Genomic DNA, 22,304 nt, shown 5'->3' with positions numbered 1-22,304 from the left:
ATATTCATTTTCTGATCTCAAACCCAAATGTCTCCAGTGTATTGCATAAACAAACAAAAAAATTGGCCTTGCTGTTCCAATACTTTTGGAGGGGATTATATACGCAAGACGGTTTTTACACACTCTCTTATTGTGTGTGTATGAACTTTCAAAACAGGTCAAATCTTGACTGCATAATCAGCAGCTTCAGTAGCTTTCAGAAAAAAAGGCAGGATAGATTTATCTCTCTCTGAAAGAACGTTTGGGAATATGGAAATACTCAGACCTGGATCTGCCAGCAGTGAACAAGCACAGCATCTTACCTCCCTCCTGAAAAAAGACAATCACTTTCAAGAGACAGTTTTATTTAAAATTATGTTAATGTTTTATTCTACATGGCATTTTTCCAAACCAAGCTTTTATAACTTTTTACTGGTTAGTGAAATCATACATTTTAGATATAAAACTATCATTTACCAATGGTGATTGTTATTTTTTTTATGAAGCTATATGAAATAAAGCATCACTGTTTCTCCATTTCCACTTATAAATTAAATCCCTTCCCATTCAAGCCCTAAAAGAGCCTCGGTTCAATTGCCTATCACAAATAGGCTTAATTAATGTTGATTAAGCAGGAAAATAATAAATTAATAATTTCAGTCAAAGGCTACAGTGAATGCTTTGTCAAAAGGACACATAAGCAATACACCAAAGAAAAACACACAAAGACAAATGCATTTTCAGACCAGCTCATCACCTGACAAAACCCTCTAACATGTCATGCAGGGGAGGAATAAAACAGAGCAAAACAAAACAAAAAAATATTTGTATATAAATATGATCTAAAAATTAGAAACTTAGTTTTAAATTTCATAATTACAAGTTCTCTATCAGCCTGCTGTGGACCTTTTGTATTTGTAAGTCAAATTTCAGCTGCAAAATTCTACTCCATATGGGGAAAAGGAAACCATTTGCATTGCAAATACATTCTGGTACGTTTATATTTTTTTAGATGTTTTGGATGAACACAGAAAAATATAGCCTACTTTGTGTAGCGCTGGATAATATTACGACAAACGCACAATAACCACAAAAGAACCAGCGATACCTGTGGCTACAACAGACAATACATTCACGATGCAAAATATATGCCTATTATTTCCATTTTTTAAATGAAAAATCTACTTCAGTTTAGTATGGAATCTAAGCTGACATATTACGCTGCCAGACAGTGGGACATTAATGGATGAAGACGTGCACACACGGGTAAAGCAGGTTTAACTGCATTAGCACTGGGCTGCTAATGAGTCTTTCAGATTTGCTAAAGTAGGATTTGAATGGTGAGGTGGTTCATTCCTATTTTATCTCTTTTGTTAGAGGGAAGCACTATGGAGCAAAAACATACACTGACCCACTTATACACTGAACACACAGCCTCCCACATTCACTGGGAAGGAGGGAAGGAAGGAGAGAAATACTTATCAATACTTATGAATTTCTAAGAGATTCAGATTGCCTCTAGTTTTCTATGCAAATCGACAGAGCAACAGGACTTTAATGAAACAGGCCTCTTGCATCTAGAATAGTATCCTTCTCCTTTTCTCCCAGTCTCTTGCTGCACTCCTGACATAGTTAACTGACTGCATGCACTTCTCTGCTCACGGTGAATTACTGAACCCCAGGGAACCATTGCTCTGAAGAGTCTGGAAGATCTCTCTTTAACTACTCAATAAGGATAAAACCCAGACTCCCAAAGCAGACTCGTCTGCTCCTGTACAGACACGCATATACACACAAAGAAAATGGCTCTGTGTAAAGAGCTGAAAATTAGTTAAATACAATGCAAAATTGTTCAAACTTTCTCCCTCCATCCTTACACAGTTCACATTATAGCTGACACAGATTTTCATGTGTGTAGCACTGCTGCCCCCTATAGGAAGACGACAGCACTGCACCTCAATATCCTATTCCATTCCTGCACAACTGTCAGTCAACGTCCTAGTTTGTTTTTATTGCCAGCTTTCCAAAATCTCCAGTTACGAGTAGAAACATGTATGGAATAGGCATTTAGCTGTCAGACATTCAGTCCCATACATCAGTCTTAAAGCCTCCAACCAGTACTACCCTTACCCAGCATCTCTTTAGTTGCTATCGGAAAAACAGGGTTGATCAACTTAACCACATGCTTCATAAGGAGAAGCTACCAGCCAACAAGCACCTTTGCAAGCATTATTCAAGATTAAGCCTTGGGGTTAGTGCAATTTGGTGATGTAATGCAACACCTTTTAAAATGACCTTTAACTACCTTTATGTTCAAACCTCAAACCTACTTTAGTTACCTCAAGTTACATATTAGCTAGTTGAGTTTACCTGCTTTCAATCAATGTGGTAAAACGTTTTCTACTGAACTAGTCCAAATCCAAATCTGCTGGCTTGAGACATAGTGGCCTTGGGACTCAGAACACAATCATGGTAACTATTCTGCAAAGATGATGAATGGTGACAACATGCTCTTCTTCAGTTTATGGTGTCTTGCGCTGCAGTAGTGGCCGGCCAATGGGAAAACGAGAGCCTACTTCCAGGACCGCTAGCAGATTTTTTTGCATTTATATTACACATAATGTAAATTTATAAGGAGATGTATCTACTGATGTCATGACCACAATACTTTTATGAGCTGTTCATCTGTAGCAAAACAACCCTTATTTAGCTATAAATGTGTGTTACCCTGGAAATAATTCTCAGTTGCCTAGGAGATGGTGGCAGGACTACAGAGCCCTCTGCAGCTCAAAAGAGCCTGGGTTGTTGCCCTGGTAACATGGTGGTAATTTTTTTTTTTTTTTGTTCTAGTATGGTGGTCCAGGTCAGTTTCTGCTGGTGTCTAGAGAAAGGTCTTCCTAAGAAGTGGCGATTTCTTTCCCTAGGTGGTGCCATCCCTTCTGCTGTTCCAAAGGAGGGAGGTACTCTGAAGTGGAGAATATGTGAAATATGGGTACCGTTTAGACAGGGGATGACATTTCCAACAGCTTTGAATGACGTGCAGATGGAACAAACAAGTTTAGCAGTTTTGTATATATATCATTTAAATTATATAAATAAATTATGTACATATAAGGATGAAGATAAACTGTGTGATTTCAGTCTAAGAGAACATGACACAAGTGATACTATCTGTGTGTGTGTGTGTGTGTGTGTGTGAGAGAAAGACAGAGAGAGAGACTCATACCATTGCAACTCTTGTTGTCTTTGTCTGAGGCCTCCTCTTCCACCTTGGCCATTTTAAAGAGGAACAGAAAGCTTAAACATGCCCAAAAAGTGTACAGAAACAGTGTAATAAAAATTAAATTGAAATGCAAAAATTAAATGCAACTTGTGTTCCATACAGACTTACCTCTTTCCTCCAGTTGAGCTCATAGAAAATCCTCTCAAAGCACTCATGCATGTAGTTAAACTAAAGGTAAGGAAACACAATCATTAGTTGCCTATAAATGACATTTTTAAAATGTTCTTTAAAATTTTAGTCAGTCATTAATTGCCATATTGATTTGATTAATTGATTTAATTATGTAATTAACTGGATTTTCATAGAATTTCTGCACATTTATCCAACTGATACAGAACAAATCAAAAAACAATTTCAAACATTAACATTTATCTGGACATTTTTCACTACAGTACTGCTGCACACAGTAAAATACAGTTTGTCCTGTTTTTAAGGTTTTCAGTGTCAGTGGAGCACGCCTCCAAAACATCCATTCAAATAGTAAATGTGAAATGTGCAAAATTATTTATTTAAATTTGTCTGTGTTGCATTTGTGCCTTAAAAAATCATCTTTATAAAACATAACTTTATATTTTATGACCTGAAGTTACTTCTCAAGCTATGCAAATGAGCACATATTATATACCTGACTCTTTTGGACTTTGATGGGGTGCTGAGTGGCATCACAGGTCATAAAAGATTGTTTTAAAAAAGTTTCCTTTAACAATCACCTGAAATTACCATTTGTCTCATCACTGATGAAATTTAAAGACCTTTTATCAACGAGCACTCTTGTCTGCAATTTCACTGACAAGATTAACACAGATAAGAGTATGCTGTCAACCTTCTGTTCTTCAATCGATCCAAGAAATTGCTAATTTATTTCTGGCACATTGCACATTCTGTATATATGCAAGGCTGACCTGTTTATCATAAACCAGGGTCTGAATGGATCAACATATACAGTGGATAGAAAATTAATACTTTATACCACTTTAATACTATATATCCTTTATTACTATTTTCACATTTAGTTGACCTATAAGCTGGAATTAAAATAGAATACATTTTTTCCTTGCTAATCTACACACAACACTTAAACAAAGTCAACTACAATATCTTAGTTTAATAAGTAAACACCCCTTCAGAATAACATCTATTAAATAATCTCAGGAATAACCAAATTCCCTCAACGTCGCATAAATTTCCAAAACCTGTGTGGAGCACAGCAATTAACTTTATAGCCTGAATAAAAACAGCTGTTTAATATGGCCCTTCAGTTTTCAAAAGTGCAGAGCCACACAAGAGTATCATTAAGAACATGGTAACACTCGCGCTCTGCATCCATCAAAATTAGATGACTGGTAGAGAAGACACTTGGTCAAAGAGGCCACAAGGAACCCAATGAAAAGACTTTAAAAGGACCCTCAGGATTTTAACGCCAACAGAGGAAAATGTGCATGACACAACAATATCAGAGATATTGTACACATTTGGTCTGTATGTGTGGGTGGGTGACAAGAAGAAAGCCATTTCCAAAAAAGTCCATCTGGAGTGATGTAAGAAGTTTGCAGAAAGACACCTGTAGGGGCCTGCAACAAACTGGCAGGTTTTGTGCTCAGATGACGTTTGGCAAAAAGTCAACACAGCCCTATACACCTGACTGTGAAGCATGGTGGTGGAAGCATAATGTTCTGGGGATGCTTCTCATCTTCAGGGACTGGGAAACTTGTCAAGATTGAGGGGAGGATGGATGGAGACAAGAACAGAGTTTCTGGAGAAGAACCTTGAAGAAGTAATCTGCAAAAGTCTGAAAATAGGTTGGAAATTTGTATAGGACAATGACCCCAAGCATAAGGCCAAAGCTACCATGGAGTGGCTTGCTAGGAACAAAGTGGATGTTCTGGAGTGGCCTGGTCAAAGCCCTGACCTAAATACTTGAAAAATTGAAAATCTATGGGATGACTTGAAGGTTGCTGTTCATCAGAAAAAAACAACCAAAAACCTTTCCCAAATTGAGAAGTTCACTAAAGAGGAGTCTCCAAAACCAGGTGTACCAGCCTTATGAAGAGCTACCCAAAAAAGACTGTTAGCTGTAGCTGCTGCCAAAGTATGAGTATCTACCAAGTCAGTATCTACCAGTTATTGACTCTGGGGAGTATATACTTAGGCAATGATGAAATTTTAGTTCTTGTCAATTTCTCTTTTTTCAAATTAATATGAATTCACTGCATTCATGTGGTATGCTATGTTTTTGGATAAAGCAAGTTTACAGAACCTGACACAACAAAATATAAACATTTTGAAAGGGGGTGTATTCATTTTCTATCCACTGTATGCAACAATTGGGCTTAAAGCACTACTGTTAACATCCACAAAAATACACAGCTCACCAAATATAAACGTATTTAAGTCTCTTACACACTGAATATGTGTGTGCGTGTGTGCATGTGTTTGAGAGACACTTACGTAAGGAGTGAAGATTTTGACCCAACGAGGCTTTTTCTCCCCTCGTACATATTCAAAGCAGAAAGCCATTCCCTCCTCGTCCGTGTCCCACCTCTGCATCTCGGACCATTCGAAAGCTATAACCTGGTTCTGGACGATTTAAAAAAAAATATACACACACACACACACACACACAATCAGACAAATCGGAAGGGTTAAACACATACATAAAAACTTTAACAATAACATCTAATGCTGTGAATACAGTTGTGGGAGTGTAATCCGTTTGCACACACCTCTAGCGTGCCATCCTCAGTGCAAGCGTGAAGTTTGAAGTGGTGAATGCTGACAGCAGCGATCACATGACCTCTCCTCCGTGAATCACATGAGCAGTGGGGGAATGCTACTTCATTATAGCCCTCACATGTGCGTAGCAAATTCAGATACTAAGCAAGAGAGAAATAAAAGAATAACACTGTATTGCCAACATAGCTACAGATTTTCAAACTGGATATAACATGTCTATGAAGCTTTGCAGCCTTTCATTCAATCAATACTGTTTTATTTTAAATATCATTACTGTACAGATACAGACTGCATAATCATAACATTGTTGAAGATTTACAGCACATTGTAAATTCTAAGAGATCTAGAAATTTGAAGTATGTGATTTAAATGAATTTCTATGGAGCCAAAAAGTGAATAATTCCAACAAATTTAAGCAGAGAAAGTAAAACAAATGCAGGCAGATGAAAGGAAAGGTATCTTTACACATTTGGTGCTTAGAGCCAGATCAAATCTTTGTTTTGTTGTGACACAAAGCTAGAATTGTCAGTTGCTATATGCTCTTGGACATAGCTGATAATAATCTAATAATGATAAAGCTATTTTCTTAAGAATGTGAGGATAGTGTGCCAGTAGAGGTGAACGTAGAATCATGTTACCGTGGCCATCTTTCTCTGCTCAGCTAGCTTCTGAAGCTGATAGGACTTATCCTCTGCTTTGATGAATCCCTTCTTCACATCATCCTGAGCCTGAGAGGATGAGAAGGATGAATGCCAAAAAAGAAAAATAAGAAGAGAAAAAAAACATGAAAAAAAAAATTAGATGCACTCACAACTACTGCACTGTTCTGTTAAAATTTTCTTTGTAATAAAAAAAAATCATCAATGTAATATTAATATTAATATTAAAAGATGCATCAATAACATATTTCACGATTTAACTGATTTGAAACTGAATTGCTAGAGAAAGAGCAAAATGCCCAACACTGATCTGGTTTCAGTTAGGGTTACTTATCTAGTGCATTTTCCAATCACTTGTGTTTGTGAATTTTAAATATTTGCACAATAAACATGAAGATCTCTTAAAGTTGGTAGGTGTAAAAAAAAAGCCATTGTGAGGCACTCGCAGATGAACATTTTGTAAGATGGGTTGTGCTGTGTCATTCTTCATCAAGTATTACACATTCAGTGCTGAGACCCAAACTGCATCTGATCATTCACAGCTCTGACTGTGAGTGTTAGGATTCTTAAATAGCAATGACACCATTAGCAACTCAAGATGTAATTATCTGATTCCGTTATTGTCATCTCCTCAGAAGAGAATAAAAACTTTACTGTTACAGTTACTGAGTACTAAGAAAATTAGCAAACTCTCTCTCCTTTAAAAAGAGCTTGTATTTTAGTTAATACTAGATAATAATAGTAAGTAATAACTAGTAAGTAATAAGTAATTAGTAAGCAATTAGTAATTAGTTACTTCATTATTTATTAGCTCATTGCCATTGGCCATTTTGTGCTTTATCATAATTCCCCAGTGTGTTTTGAATCTTCAGCCCACTGCTTGCAGTCTTGCGGAGTGAGTTTATAGGCTCTACACAAGGCTCTGTGCGTTTCTGAGGCTAATGGTAGCTAGCCAAATGACAAGCTCTTATCGTACAGAAGAGGGCTGCTTTGGACTAATCATGCAGCTCACTGTTTGCACAAGCCAGTGGTTTGAGCTTACTGAATTCTTCATGTGACTCTGAGACAGATGTTACCAAGCTAGGTGGCAAACTTTAGCTAGCTAACTAAATAAAAGAGAGCGGCAGTTAAAAATTCACGCTCTGGGTCGCTTCTAGGGTGTACATTTTGATTACCTGTATTCTTAGTTCTTCAGGCTCGCTTTCAGCTAACGTTAGCCAGCTAGTTTGCTACCATCAACTTGGTTTTAAGCTGTCACATACTTGAGGGAGTGGCTTTGGCTGTACACCTTTTGGGTGTGGTGTATGACATGTGCATTCGAAAACTTGCACCAATTCAAAAATTTAAAATATTGTATGCACTATAGCTGTATATAGTAATGGCAAAGCAAAAAACTACAACAAGTGTCTTAGTAAGGTGCTCTGCCACTGTGGCCTGCCAGAACTGCTTCAGCGTGTCTTGGAATAGATTCTACAAGTCTCTGGAACTGTTCTTGAGAGACAAACATCATTCTTTCAAAAGATATTCCCTCACTGGATGTTTTGATGATGGTGATCAAGAGCACTAACACTTCAGTCCAAAATCTCCCATAGGTGTTCAACTGGATGGAGATCTGGTGAATGCCATAGCATATGATTTACATCATTTTCATACTCGTTAAACCATTCAGTGATCCCTCGTGCCCTGTGGATGAGCCCATTGTCATCCTGGAACAAACCATGCCCATCAGGATAGAAATGTTTCAGCATGGATCAAGCATGATCAATCAGAATAACTTGGTATTGGTTTGCAGTGACTCTTCCCAAAACATGCAGCAGAATGCCACCTATAGCAAAACAGTCACCACAATTTGTCACCTCTAACATTTCTATGTTTTCTAGTTTTCACCACAGGTCACATAACTACTGTAACTCTTTAGTATGACAGTTTGCAGATTTAGAAGCAGTCTAACACTGTCTATGATCAGGTGGTGTAATCGTCTTGCCCTTTTCATGATATTCACACAAAACAGACATTTTCTTCAAAAATTTGTTTACATTTACAGACCTGCCAACTCTGAAGATAACTGGGATAACTCATTTGAGTGATAACTCATACCAGTGCACTCTTATATTAAATGCAGAGTTCCTACACAACATGCATGAAGGCTGGCAGGTCTGCATGTATGACAACCGAAGTAGCATATTGGGCTCAATCTAAAGTGAGATGAGTGGAAACTGACCTGGTGGAAGCAGTAATGCAGAGCTAGAGGATTTTCCTGTAGAAGCTCTTGCTCCTCTATGCTGAAGAGCCACTTGCGCAGGGCCAGACAGGTCCCTGGCACTGCCGACGTGTAGTTCTGCACATACAGCTTGTGAGGGAACTCATTAGGGGCCAACTTACGGACTGAAAGGCAACCAAACAGAGAGATAAGAGGATCTCACCAGTGTGACTAATCTAGAACAAAACCTTAAACTAAGGAACTGAATCCATCTAATTGAAACTTTACCATTACCTAAAAACCCTTCATAATTGCTTTAGCTTTGTGTTTTGTGTCACTGTAACAGTTCAAGGTAAATTACTTACTGCTCACTGACTTTCATCATATGCATTTATATTTAAGTTTCTCTTATTCTACTTGTCCCATTAACTGCATGTTCAGGAGTATGATGTCCATAGGTGGGACAAAACTGCCCTTTAGGTGGCTGGTATGGGACCATATGCTTCATTTGCCAGACAGTAGCAGGGTGAAGAGGCCTAGGGTGGAGTATGCGGTGTCTGAGTGCGAGTCATAGTCCAGCAATGCACAGAAGGAGAAACAGATATCTGTTCCCCAGGCAGAAAACTGGTTAATCATAATTAATTGTTATAATTGGTTATTGATTCTTCCTGATCGGACACTTGCCCCTTGAAGCAGCATCGTCATCATCATTATCATTATCATCTAACACAAGTCTTTATGCACATGGCTGAAGACGCACAGAATGTCACTGTGGGTCTAATCTGGAATAATCTGGAACGCTCTGATTTATTGCTCTCTGAACAGATTCAGCAACTGAAACTCTGGCAGCAAAATCTAATAGTAGTTTTGGTTCGTAGCAATTCCAACTGGGGTAAAAATGTGTTCATGAAATTTCTGTCAGCCTTCTATCTTTAAAAAAAAAAAAAGGGGGGGCGGGGGGGTGAACAATAAAAGATTCTCCTGCTCACCAAAGGAGTGGTTTATCACTTCAAAAAGGGCAAAATAACTGGCCATGATGCTGTCCATGCCAACCTTCATCACTAGGGCCTGAAAGAGAAAAGAAAGGGTTTTTAAGGCAACATTACAACATGTCAGAGAGAGAGAGAGGCAATCTGATGTTTTCAAACAAAACACAGAACAGAGTTAAGCCCCTTTACTCTGGTGTGAATCTCAGCTATTCAAGCACCCGTTCTAGCCTACAGCAATCTGGGAGAAGGTTGGAAAGTAAAAGGACATTGCTAAAAATAAGCTGTGCTCTTGACTGAACATTCTAGGTACATCAGTATTTATTTAAATGAGCTGATTTTTGACATAATTGTAACTGTTCACAGGAGAGCCGAGTTACCTGGTAGACTTGGTCAGTGGTGCTGTTTTTGCGCACTCGAACTGAAACAGTGGTCTTATCTGGCAGGGCTATTCGCAACTCCACATCGGTTACACCATTATAGTTCTGAAACACACATACACACCGTGAGGTTTCGGTAAAAAGCCTCAAGAAAAGAATCCACAATTTCAACACACACACATCCACACACACACACTCACCTCATCTGACTCAGAGAGGAACTCTTGCATGATGTCACTCTCTCCAATGACCCTTACTGAACACACTAGGGACAGAAATCAGATGCAAAAGTCAGAGATCAGATGTCACACATCAGCATTAGCTTTATCACAAACCTCATCTACATCAAAAAAAAAAAAAGAGATGTCTCTATATATTCTACCCTTCAGTCTGTCTCTCACCTTTCTCCAAGTATTCCTCCAGGCCTCTCCTACGGGCGTCCAACTGTTGGTCAGAGAGAGAGAAAGGCCATTTCCCTGGAAGTTTGGGAAACGAGTAGGATGCAAACTCTCTCTTTAGGTTCTGGTGCAGAATGGAAAATTCCCGGTAGCGCTTTGAGCACAACTGTCTGCCAGATATATAGACATTATATACCTGAGAGAGAGAGAGAGAGAGAGAGAGAGAGATAGAGATTTTTTGGCTGAGGTTTTGGCCACATCGGTCATATGCGATCTCAGAGTCATCAGGTCCAGCTTCACACAGAGCTGATAGCAGGTAGGTAGACAACCAGCTGACCTTAGTCAATTAGCTAAACAATAACACAGTAAAACAGATTAAGTAATAAAAATACACATACTGTGAAAGTTTCATTCTCCATACTGTTTAGCTAGTTAGCATGCTACAAAATGATAGCAAACTGCTACCAAAGGTGGCAGTAAAAAAAACCCCACATTTTTACCTGAATGTTTTACTTTTTAATTTAAAGACAAATTGTAAGATGTTGTAGTCATGAGAAAAAGAAAGTACACCCTACTTCAATTATATGTTTTTATTTATCAGGGCTTTAAAAAAAAAAAAACACAACTAGTGTTGGGCGATTTTTACAATTAATTCAGTTAATTCAAATTACTGTCTTAATGCGATTTTCAAAATGCTCTAGTCAAGACTGCACATTTATATAAGCATATTTAAATATTAATATTTAATTTAATTTAAAACATCCATAAATGCTATTTAAAAGTTTAAACCAATACGAAGGAAAAACACAGCCTTCTTAACCTGATAAACACATCAGAAAGCCTGCGTTTCTCCCTAACACTGTGCTTTAGATTAAAAAAAATATAAACGCAAGATAAACAGGCAGCAATTTGCCGAGGAATGAGCTCGTAGCAAAGAAAGGTTCAAATAGGTTCACTTCAGAGATATGGAATTGGTACAAGTTTGAAAAGTCAGATGAAGGGTTCAAAAATATTAACAGCATCATCTATAGCAAATAATGCAAACAATGTTTGTTTTTTTTTTTTTTTTAAATATCCTTTATTTAAAAGAACCATTGTTTGCTATAGATGATGCTGTTACAATTCTACATTTTCCAAAGTCCATTCCAATAAATTAAAAACTTTGAAAAATTACACAATTTTTTTATAATTGTATTATGTAAGAACAAAAAAAAAAAAAAGAAATCATAATTGAGAATCATTCATAAAGTTGGAAAACAAAAAATCGAGATTTTTTTTATTTTTGGCAATATCGCCCAGCCTTATGTCTACCTCTATAAAAGTAAAACTTTTGGCAGTTTGGAGCACTCAAGTGTGTGTCTACATCATACCAAAAAAAAGGACATCAGCCATGACCTCTGAGAGGCAACTGTTGTTGCTCATTAATCTGGGAAAGGTTATAAGGCCATCTCCAAACAATTTGAAATTCACCATTCTACAGTGAGAAGGATTGTTTACAAATGGAGTGTCTTCAAGACAGTTGCCACTTCCTATAGTGAGTGTCCCAGCAAATTCAGCCAAAGGTCAGACCATCTGATGCTCAAAGACATAAAGAAAAACCCAAGAGCTACATCATGTGACCTACAGGCCTCCGCAAGAACAATAAATGTTTATGTTCATGAAAAAGACTGAACAAGCATGGCTTTCATTGAAGAGGGTGGCTAGGAAAAAGCCCTTTCTCTCTAAAAAGAATACGGCAGCATGACTTAGGTTTGCAAAATTGCATCTGAACAAACCACAAAAGTTCTGGAACAATATCCTTTGTACTGATGAGACCAAGGTGGAGATGTTTGGTCATCATGCACAATGCCATGTTTGGTGAAAACAAAACACAGCATATCACCATAAACACATCATACCAACTGTGAAGCAGTGAAGGGGTGATGATTTGGGCTTTTTTTTCTAGCTACAGGACCTAGGAAACTTGCAGTCATTGAGACAGGAGTGAACTCCACTTTACACTGGAATATAATACAATTGTTATTTAGGCTCTGCTAAATAAAAACAGAATTGAAGGAGGGTGTACTTTCTTTTTCTCATGACTATATGTAGTTATCTTACAATTTGTGTTTAAATTAAATTGTAGAACAAATTTCACAAAAAACCCACATAAATGTGGATCTAAATCTTACAACAAATCTTTCTCCATGCTGCTCCACATGCTTGTACGTGGGGATGGAGATGGGCACAGCCTGCTTGTCACTGTAGTCATAATTAGGTGAAGCTGAGCCGTCCTCTCCAGAGTCCAGACCATCTACTTCCTGCGGTGGCACAGACAGAACAGCGAGCACCAGCTCCTTCTCTCCTGTTCGAATCAGATCCACCACTTGCTTATGTGTAGCGCCCTCCACACTCACGCCATTCCTACAAACAGACCAAGAGGGAGAAAGAGAAAATCAGACAGTGTAGGGGTTGTGATTTTGTGTATTGTGAATGAAGATGCCAAGCTTGACCCTGAGTATTGTGTTTGCATTGCAAAAGTGCACCAACCAATGTCTTATTGCTCCATTTGATTATAGTTGCTGAAAACACACAAATTGCATTTAAAACCGCTGACAATGGCTCCCAATGGCAATTCTCATATATAAACAACACAACACTGGGCTGTAACTAGGGGTGGGCAATATGACCAAAAAAATCATATCACAATATTTCAGGATATTTCTATGATACACGATACGCATCGTGATATACAGGCTTCCTAACAAACTGCCAGAAAAATAGTAGTGTTACGCTGAAACAATAAAAATTCTAAATCGTTAGTTTTATTTAATGTGTACAAGAAAAAAAAGGAGGGAGGATTTGTAAGAGTTTGTAATTGCTATTTAAAAAACATTTACAAAAAATATATATCAAGTTACACTTTTTTGAGATATTGTGGGTATCATGACATAATTTTTCATGACATTGATATAGTTTATCTTGAAGCTGGCTACTTTGTTTCGTGTAAACACAAAGTTTTGTGTCAACTTTCCACTATTACTAATTCACAGCATCAGTAGAGAGAAACAGAGAGACAGTGAAAGTGAGACAAGAAGTGAGACAGAAACTAAACAGTGACAGTGTGCTTGGAGGAGAACATGAAACGCCATTTGGCCAAATGAAGTCAATGTTTGTGTTCCTTCAATTCAATGGCAACTGAGAAGATCAAACTCTGGTGCGGTGAGCTACTCAGTACGGTTTATTTGGGCTGGTGTGAATATAACCAACACACCTGTGTACAGACCAAGACAACCATTGTTACTAGAGGAGGTCTCAGTTTTGCTTCTGAACGAAGTCCAATGCAGAGAGAACACAATTGAACTCCAAGTCAACTCAACAGCAGGAAGTTAAAAAAGCATGCTATGCATTTGGGGCTGCTATTTCTGCCATGTGAGCTGCTAAACTGAAATGCGAGGTGGCAAAAAAACAATGAGTATCACAAGACAGCAGACTGTCTGTTGACTTTTTATTTCTTTTTTCTTTCTGGTTGACTTACGTTAATGCAGAATGATATCAAATCTGACCAATAAGAAAAGCTGAACCAGACTAAAAGGTGAGAAAGCATATAACGACACAGGATATAACAAACCATTCACATGACTTCAAAAAGCTGTTCTGAACACAGTGTATATTACAGCAGTGCTATGACTGCAATCATTACACAAGACAGCAAAAAGTCAGAAGAGCAGCCAACGGGGAGAAATCTCCAGCTGAAGACACACACACACACACACACACACACACACACACACAAGAAAGGGTAAAGAATGCATTACTAAACTAAATTAAGCATTATTATACTATTGTACTAAAACTATAGAGATTAACATTGATAAAAGAAGCTCACATTACATTTTCCACAATAAAACAAAATAAAAAAATATTTTCCTTTACACAAGCTTTACTATCCACAGCCTCTTCTTTCTGAATTTGTTCAGGAACACAACCAAAATTCAATTCAGTTTTATTTGTATAGCACTTTTAACAATGGACATTGTTACAAAGCAGCTTTACAGAAATAAATAGATTCAGGATATACATTGATCAGCCGTAACATTAAAACCACCTGCCTAATATTGTGTTGGTCCCCCTTGTGCCGCCAAAACAGCTCTGACACATCGAGGCATGGACTCCACAAGACCTCTGAAGGTGTGCTGTGTTATCTGGTACCAAACGTTAGCAGCAGATCCTTTAAGTCCTATAAGTTGCAAGGTGGGGCCTCCTTGGATTGGACTTGTTTGTCCAGCACGTCCCACAGATGCTCGATTGAATTGAGATCTGGGGAATTTGGACTCCAACTCAACACCTTGAACTCTCTGTCATGTTCCTCAAAACATTGCTGAAAAGTTTTTGCAGTGTGGCTGGGTGCATTACCCTTCTGAAAGAGGCCAGCGCCATTAGGGAATACCGTTGCCATGAAGGGGTGTAACCTGGTCTGCAACAATGTTTAGGTAGGTGGTGTCAACATAACATCCACATGAATTCCAGGACCCATGGTTTCCCAGTAAAACATTGGCCAACACTGCCTCTGCCAGCTTGCCTTCTTCCCACAGTGCATCCTGCCATATCTTCCCCAGGTAAGCGACGCACAGGCACCCAACAGTCCACATGATGTAAAAGAAAACGTGATTCATCAGGACCACGCCACCTTCATGGTCCAGTTCTGATGCTCACAAACCCATTGTAGGCACTTTCAGCAGTGGACAGGCGTCAGATGCTCTGACCCAGTTGTCTAGCCATCACAATTTGGGCCTTGTCAAAGTCACTCAGATCCTTACACTTGCCCATTTTTCCTGCTTCTAACACATCAACTGTGAGAACTGACTGTTCACTTGCTGCCTAATATACCCCACCCCTTGACAGGTGCCAGTGTAACAAGATAATCAATGTTATTCACTTCACATGTCAGTGGTTTTAATGTTATGGCTGAACGGTGTAAATTTTAAGCGTATGAATTTATCCCTAATAAGCAAGCCAGAGGCGACAGTGGTGAGGAAAACTCTCTGAGACAATATGAGGAAGAAACCTTGCGAGGAACCAGACTCAAAAGAACCCGTCCTCATCTGAGTGACCACGGATTGTGTGATTATAAATAAATCCCTTCTATAACTGTGTAGTATGTGGTCAAATAGTGCAATTGTGTAACCAGGAAATTCATCACAGTTTTCACATGAAGTCACACAAGAAATACGAGAAAGCATTTCAACAAACAAGCTCAGTGGTTACCGGGTTACTGATCAGGGGTTCAAGCCTCAGCACCAACTAGCTGCTACTGTTAGGCCCTTGAGCAAGGCCCTTAACCCTCTCAGCTCTGGGGTGCCATATTATGGCTGACCCTGCGCTCTGACCCCAGCTTCCTGACAAGCTGGAACATGCAGAGAAACCATTTCACTGTACTGTAATGTATATGTGACAAAGGCTTCTTCTTTTTCTTCTGCTATAAACGAAGTAACATCGATACTATATGTTCAGTGGAGTTTATGAAAAATAAATGTCAGCTGCTCTAATAATAGTATGCAGTCCATCACAGACGCTTATGTAACCAACAAACTGACTACAGTCACAGGAAAGGAGGAGATGGGATGGTCCCTACTTGACATGAAACTGCCTTTTCCTGCAATCACGTCCGGTACGGGAGGTTTCCAAATACAGTTGGGCAAAATGAGTATAATGCTACATTCAACTAAAGGTCATAACTCATAATTTCCCACCTCTGACTAGGGAAAAATCAAGAAAACTTGGTATTCCTACTCGGGAAATCGGGAAAAACTCAACTGTGATTTCAGCAAGTAATGCAAAAATCAACATGGCTGCTCACACAATCAACAAACAACAACAATAAACAAAGCAGCACTTCTCACAGACATCACTCATCACATCACTTTTCAGTGAATGACTAAATATTAAATATTATAACTCTGAAGTGACAACACAGAGGCTAATTCTAAACTTTTTCAGGTCACTCTTAGCATTCAGTGGGTATTGCATAGAATTAAAGATATAGGTGTTTCAGTTTGATTATGCTGTCACTTGCCTAGTGAGAACTTTAACTGGTCTGATGTTCAAACATATTCTGGCACGTTTTCTTCAATGAGAGCCAGGCTTTGAGGTGGCAGAGAAAGAAAATACAATTGTGTAATAATTCCAAAAGAGGAATGCAGCAATCTAATATAGAACTGTTTCATAATATGAAGTGCTGTTTCAAGCGTTACTTGTGTCCTGTTTCCTGAATGTTGTTAGTGGTAACTATTGTGCTCACTTCCTGGCCAGGGCTAGCTTGAAAAAGATTTTATCTCATTGTGACTACTCTGGTTAAATAAAGCTGAAATAAATAAAATAGAATAAAACAGACGCATATTCTGATACCAAAGCCTGTATAAATAAAGGCAACCATGTTATGGATGTGAAGAAAAGTACATTACACAAACCTCGGTTGGTATCACATGGATGCGCTGAACTCAGCGAATAGTAGTCAGCACAACAGGCAGTTTCATATTAAATCATTACTGTAAAAGGCAACTTCATTAAACAGAACCATCAAGAGAACTGAATAAGTCTGGTTGTGAATGTGATTGCTTATGCAGCCCCCACACTCTTACACATGCACACTTTCACACGCACACACACACGCACGCACTTGTGTACGCCAACTTGTATCTGAATGCTTACACCAGCACGGTAGATGAATGAATAGGGCCTTGATAAGTGTAACAACCAAAAGCTTCCAATCTAATCTTATCTACCTCATCAGCCTACGTGTACTGATACTGACAATTCCTGACTTTTGTCATGGACACGTTATCAACACACTCAAACCACCACCGATGGCCTACAGTGCTCTTGCCAAATACCCCTTAGACATCACTTAGCATAACAGTTACTGTGAGCTAAGTTAATCATAGGCAAGTCAATAGTACAATTTTTTACCAACATATTGGGTAGAAATTAGCCACATAATTAGCAAACAACTTTAAGGAATATAAGTGTAAGTTAACATGTTCCATTTCCATTTCTCTTATTAACGACAAGTTTATATCCTGGATACAGGAATGCTGTTACAAAACACGCAGCATCTCGAAACACTTTACAGGCAGAAACAAAAACCTTACATTTAGTCTTTAATAGCATGCAGAGGTGTAACAATACATTGTGGCATGAAGCATCGTGATACAAAAATGTTACAATGTGCATCGTGGAAATGTGTGATTCACACCATGAAAATAAGCATATTGTTAATTATGCATTTAATGCAGTTGCACTGTTTGAACACTTGAGGTCCCATTCTGCGCATAGAGGTAAAATATATAGAACGTACGCTGGTCATATGATTGCATTCTTTCATGGAGAGCCTGCGACATCTGCACTTGTGAAGTCCGATAGCCCTGGACTGCAACAACCAACAGGCATTATGCGTTACACGGTTACACAACTATGTTATAACATAGTTTTCTTCAGTAGCTTTCAAACAACACCAAAGGCTGCTGAAATTGGGCATTTTAGCTGACTTTGGAGCTCTATTTCAGTTACTTAGCTCATTATGTTTAACTCAATCAATTTCAAAGTCTGCAGGCCATACAAGGTAGAGTGAACCTGTAGTACATTTTGTTCACAATATTAAACCTCTGCTTAATAGCAATTTAGCAAATTTAGCAATTCTGTTTAATAGCAATTTTAGGTTTAGATTTTATATAGACAAAAATGAATGTTTTCATTGTTTATGATTCAGAAATTAAGGAGTCTTTTCAGTCATAATTTTTCTTCATTCAAATTTTGTTCACTATATCCTGAGAATTGAATCGAATCGAAATTGTGAAGCCAGTATCGTGAATTGAATCGAATCGTAACTGGAGTGTACCATTACACCCCTAATAGCATGTTCTGTGAAGAATCAGAGGTGTGCTTAAAGACAATTTGTGTCCTCTGTTCATGAGCAAGGTCTGTGTTGTGAGTCATCATATATTTTTATGGCAGAAAATACAGTCAGATCAGTAAATATAGCAAATCTGTGTAGTATCAGCCACAATAGTGATATTTGGGGAAGTTTCACATTAACAGCCTACAATTACTAGCATTGTTTGAAGGTGTGAGGAGAATTAAATTTGTTTTAAAAATCGACATCCCACATACATCTAACTGTAACAAACATGAGCAGCTAACTTTCTAGCTACAATAGTTTAGGATTTGCTTGCTGTTTATTTCTATAAGCCAACAAGGATGAAATGTTTAATATATAAGATTACATCTCATCACCACTAATTTTCAGCTTTAATTCAAGGGGATTAACAAAAATATTGCATTAACTGTTTAGGAATTACAGCCATTTTCACAGGCTCAAAAGTAATTGGACAAACTAACAATCATAAATATTAGGCTTATTTTTTAATACTTGGATGCAAATCCTTTGCAGTCAATGACTGCCTGAAGTCTGGAGCCCATGGACATCACCAAATGCTGAGTTTCCTCCCTTGAGATGCTTTGCCAGGCCTTTACTGCAGCTGCCTTCAGTTGCTGCATGTTTGTGGGTCTTTTTGCCTTCAGTTTTGTTTTCAGTAAGTGAAAAGCAGCTCAGTTGGGTTGAGGTCAGGTGACTGAGTCAGCCATTTGAGGACATTCCATTTCTTTGCCTTAAGAAGCTCTCTGGTTTCTTCCATGGTACGTTTTGGGTCATTATCCATCTGTACTGTGAAGCGCCGTCCTGTCAGTTTTGCAGTATTTGGCTGAATCTGAGCAGAAAGTAGCTCTGTACACTTCAGAATTCATCTTGCTACTTCTATCAGCTTCATTTTATCAATAAACACCAGTGACCCAGTTCCACTGGCAGCCATACATGCCTATGCCGTAACACTGCCTCCACCATTTTTGACAGATGATGTGGTATGCTTTGGATAATGAACCCTTCCTTTCCTTCTCCATACTCTTCTTTTCCCATCATTCTGGTACAGATTAACCTTGGTTTCATCTGTCCAAAGAATCTTGTACCAGAACAACACTTTTTTGTTTAGATGTTTCTAGCAAGGTCTAATCTGGCCTTTCTGTTCTTGAGTGTTACCAGTGGTTTGTATCCTGAGGTAAACTGTCTGTATGAAACTGCCAACAGTCAATTGTCCAATTACTTTTGAGCCTGTGAAAGTAGAGGGACTCTGCAAAAAAAATGGCTGTAATTCCTAAACAGTTCATGCATCTTGATTGCTTCATTTCAAACCCATTGTGGTGGTGTACTGAGGCAAAATTACGAAAATTGTGTCACTGTCCGAATACTTACGGACCCAACTGTAAATCTAGGACAAAATACAACAAAAAAAATTGTTTGGGAGATATTCTAGTTTCAATTTTATAGTCTATCACTTCTGGGGAAAAACATAAAGAAAAATTTATGATTTAAAACTTCCTGTTGTGATTGTTCAATTAAATGCTCTCTAGAACTGTACATGTCCCGCCCCCAGAGGCAGGTCATGCTCTACAGTAGTAGCTTGTTAGCAATAAACACGGTTTGTTAGTGCATTTTGGCTGTGTGTTTTCCCACACACACTATTTCCTTTTCTAACCATTGGTTGGTTGAGGAAACAAAGGGTTGGAGTTTAGTTGTTTTGAATAGGGTGGAATTTGTATGAGATCATGGTTCTGACAGGCTCAATTTGGAGGTGTTTTACCATAATGGGGTTCTTCAATGCTGGAAATGAAGAGCGAGAACATGATTCCATTAGTGCTTCTCCTTCTCCATCAATAAGAGCAAGTAAAAGGCTCTCGTTAATCTCTTCACTGTTCTCCATATTTAGCTAAATCCATGACAGATTTGTTTACATTCGACGTGCTGAAGCTCGAACGCTGTTGCCTGTTGTGTAAGTCAATCATGCAGATGAACACAATGTCACCCTGACTTCCTGTTTTACAAGGAAACGTGTCAACATACAGAATAAAATCACAGCTAAGCAGCTATTCCATGGGGACAACAGACACACGTTCACAGCCATTACTAAAGTCATTACAAAACACATTGCTTCTATTGCTTTGAAACTATAGAAAACTATAGAACAAAATGCTTTGAAACTATAGAACAAAATGTATCCTGACAATGTACTAAGGTTGTTTATTTTATTTTATATCTATTCAGAGGTGAATAAGGAGGTCAGGTAGTGGCGTCTCGACATTACATTATATTTGTTACAGGTAGAGGAGTTGAATATATACTTTGTTGACCTTCAATTTAATTAAGTATTGGAATTTAACATTTGGGTTTGACTAAAGCAGACATCTGTGCGTAGTTGTTACCAAAGTCTCATATGTGAAAGAGGATATGAATATCAAAAAGGGGAAATTTAACAAACCTCAAAGCTCAGTTGAAAAGTGTGTAGGTTTAAAAGACTGAACAGCAAAACAAGCGGCTCACATCATACCTGTAGACCAGGGGACTTTGTACAATCCTGTCAAATGTGTCGAAACCAGAAAATATTAGTGTGATGGTTTTTTTGTTTACTCGTTTGTTTGTTTTTAAAGGTACAGTACATGTCGGCATTTTCATAAGCAAATAAAATGTAATAATGTAAGACTTTAAGTCACACCAATATTTTAAAAGGCAAAATAGTGACTTTAAGAGTATAACTGGTCCATATCCATATCCACATGTATTCGTACGCTCCTATAAAGTGGGAAGCTGCTTGTGGTGCTTCAGTGTTGAATTAAACCTGTTGGATAAACAGGAACTGTAAGTTTAATCACTCCTGAAGTCTCTCTCCCATATATGTGTGTATATTTATATGTATATACACACACACACACACATTATATATATATATATATATATATATATATATATATATATATATATATATATATATATATATATATAAAGAGAGAGAGAGAAGATCTGAATGCTTACAGTTCATTTTGGTTATAGTGAGATCCTAGTTTGTTTGTTTGTTTGTTTGTTTGTTTGTTTGTTTAGCTGGCTCCAGAAGATCAGAAAGCACAGTTATGTAATGAAGTAACTAATCAGAAGTACATTAAAACGTATTTGTCGAGTGCAGGACTATCACCACCACCGCACATGATTTAATCAGGTTTTAGAGTTAGTGGTTTCTCAGCCTAGCTAAGCAGATCTCTTTACTCGAACTGACCTTCCGGCTGAACTCAGATATTTGAGCAGATATCTGGGGTTTGAGTTAATAAGAGCAGCCGAGGCTTCCAGCTCGCTAGGCTGTGATGTGAGCAGTGTGTGTCGGGTCTGGAGAGCAGTGCCACAGCGCTGCCCGAGGGCTTCTGCTAGCGCCATAATCAAGTGAAATACTGAATGAAATTGCACGTACACCTCGAGGATTCTGTCTCCTTTCGATATCCCGGCTCGGTCCGCCGCTCCGCCGGGTAACACGGCGCTGACGTGCTGCAGAGGCGCGTACAGCTCTCCGTTAATGCTGCGCAGCTGGCCGCCTTCGCTCACCTGACCGCGGACGTTAAACCCGTAGCCCGACTCCGACTTAATAATCCGAACGATGCGTGGTCCCGCCGTTACCGTCTGACCCCCGGAGCCGTTTCGAGACGCCGCGGGCAGCGTTACCGGACACGAATCAGGAGCGCCACGAATCTCGTCTCCCTCGACGTCCGCCATGTTCAGCCGGCGCGCCGCCGTGACTGGAGCGCGCGTGCAAAACGAGCTGAGCTATAACGCTGC

General features: G+C 38.6%; 1 protein-coding gene across 1 annotated transcript; it reads right to left on the bottom strand.

Annotated features, from left to right (window-relative positions):
- Positions 1–327: 327 nt before the first annotated feature.
- Positions 328–22,302, bottom strand: snx27a (sorting nexin 27a). The gene is made up of 13 exons (XM_026927911.3): positions 21,943–22,302; positions 12,790–13,021; positions 10,622–10,814; positions 10,421–10,485; positions 10,221–10,325; positions 9,844–9,922; positions 8,876–9,039; positions 6,634–6,723; positions 5,986–6,135; positions 5,711–5,839; positions 3,371–3,430; positions 3,206–3,248; positions 328–2,944 (listed from the first exon to the last, which is right to left on the bottom strand). Exons 1-13 carry the CDS (start codon positions 22,239–22,241, stop codon positions 2,877–2,879), a joined length of 1,677 nt encoding a protein of 558 aa, XP_026783712.1. The 5' UTR covers positions 22,242–22,302; the 3' UTR covers positions 328–2,876.
- Between the last annotated feature and the right edge of the window lie 2 nt (positions 22,303–22,304).

This window comes from Pangasianodon hypophthalmus, chromosome 29, assembly GCF_027358585.1.
Source record: "Pangasianodon hypophthalmus isolate fPanHyp1 chromosome 29, fPanHyp1.pri, whole genome shotgun sequence".
Taxonomy (NCBI): Eukaryota; Metazoa; Chordata; class Actinopteri; order Siluriformes; family Pangasiidae; genus Pangasianodon; species Pangasianodon hypophthalmus.
This window is presented reverse-complemented; position numbering and strand designations above follow the sequence as displayed.

What these genes read in the sequence shown, in the direction of transcription:
- snx27a (XM_026927911.3), bottom strand. Translation starts at nt 22,241, where the DNA reads ATGGCGGACGTCGAGGGAGACGAGATTCGTGGCGCTCCTGATTCGTGT. An exon ending in TGCATTACTGCTTCCACCAG is followed by an intron (nt 6,724 to 8,875) that starts GTCAGTTTCCAC and finishes TCATCCTCTCAG; the next exon opens with GCTCAGGATGATGTGAAGAA. An exon ending in CTGAGGATGGCACGCTAGAG is followed by an intron (nt 5,840 to 5,985) that starts GTGTGTGCAAAC and finishes TAAATCGTCCAG; the next exon opens with AACCAGGTTATAGCTTTCGA.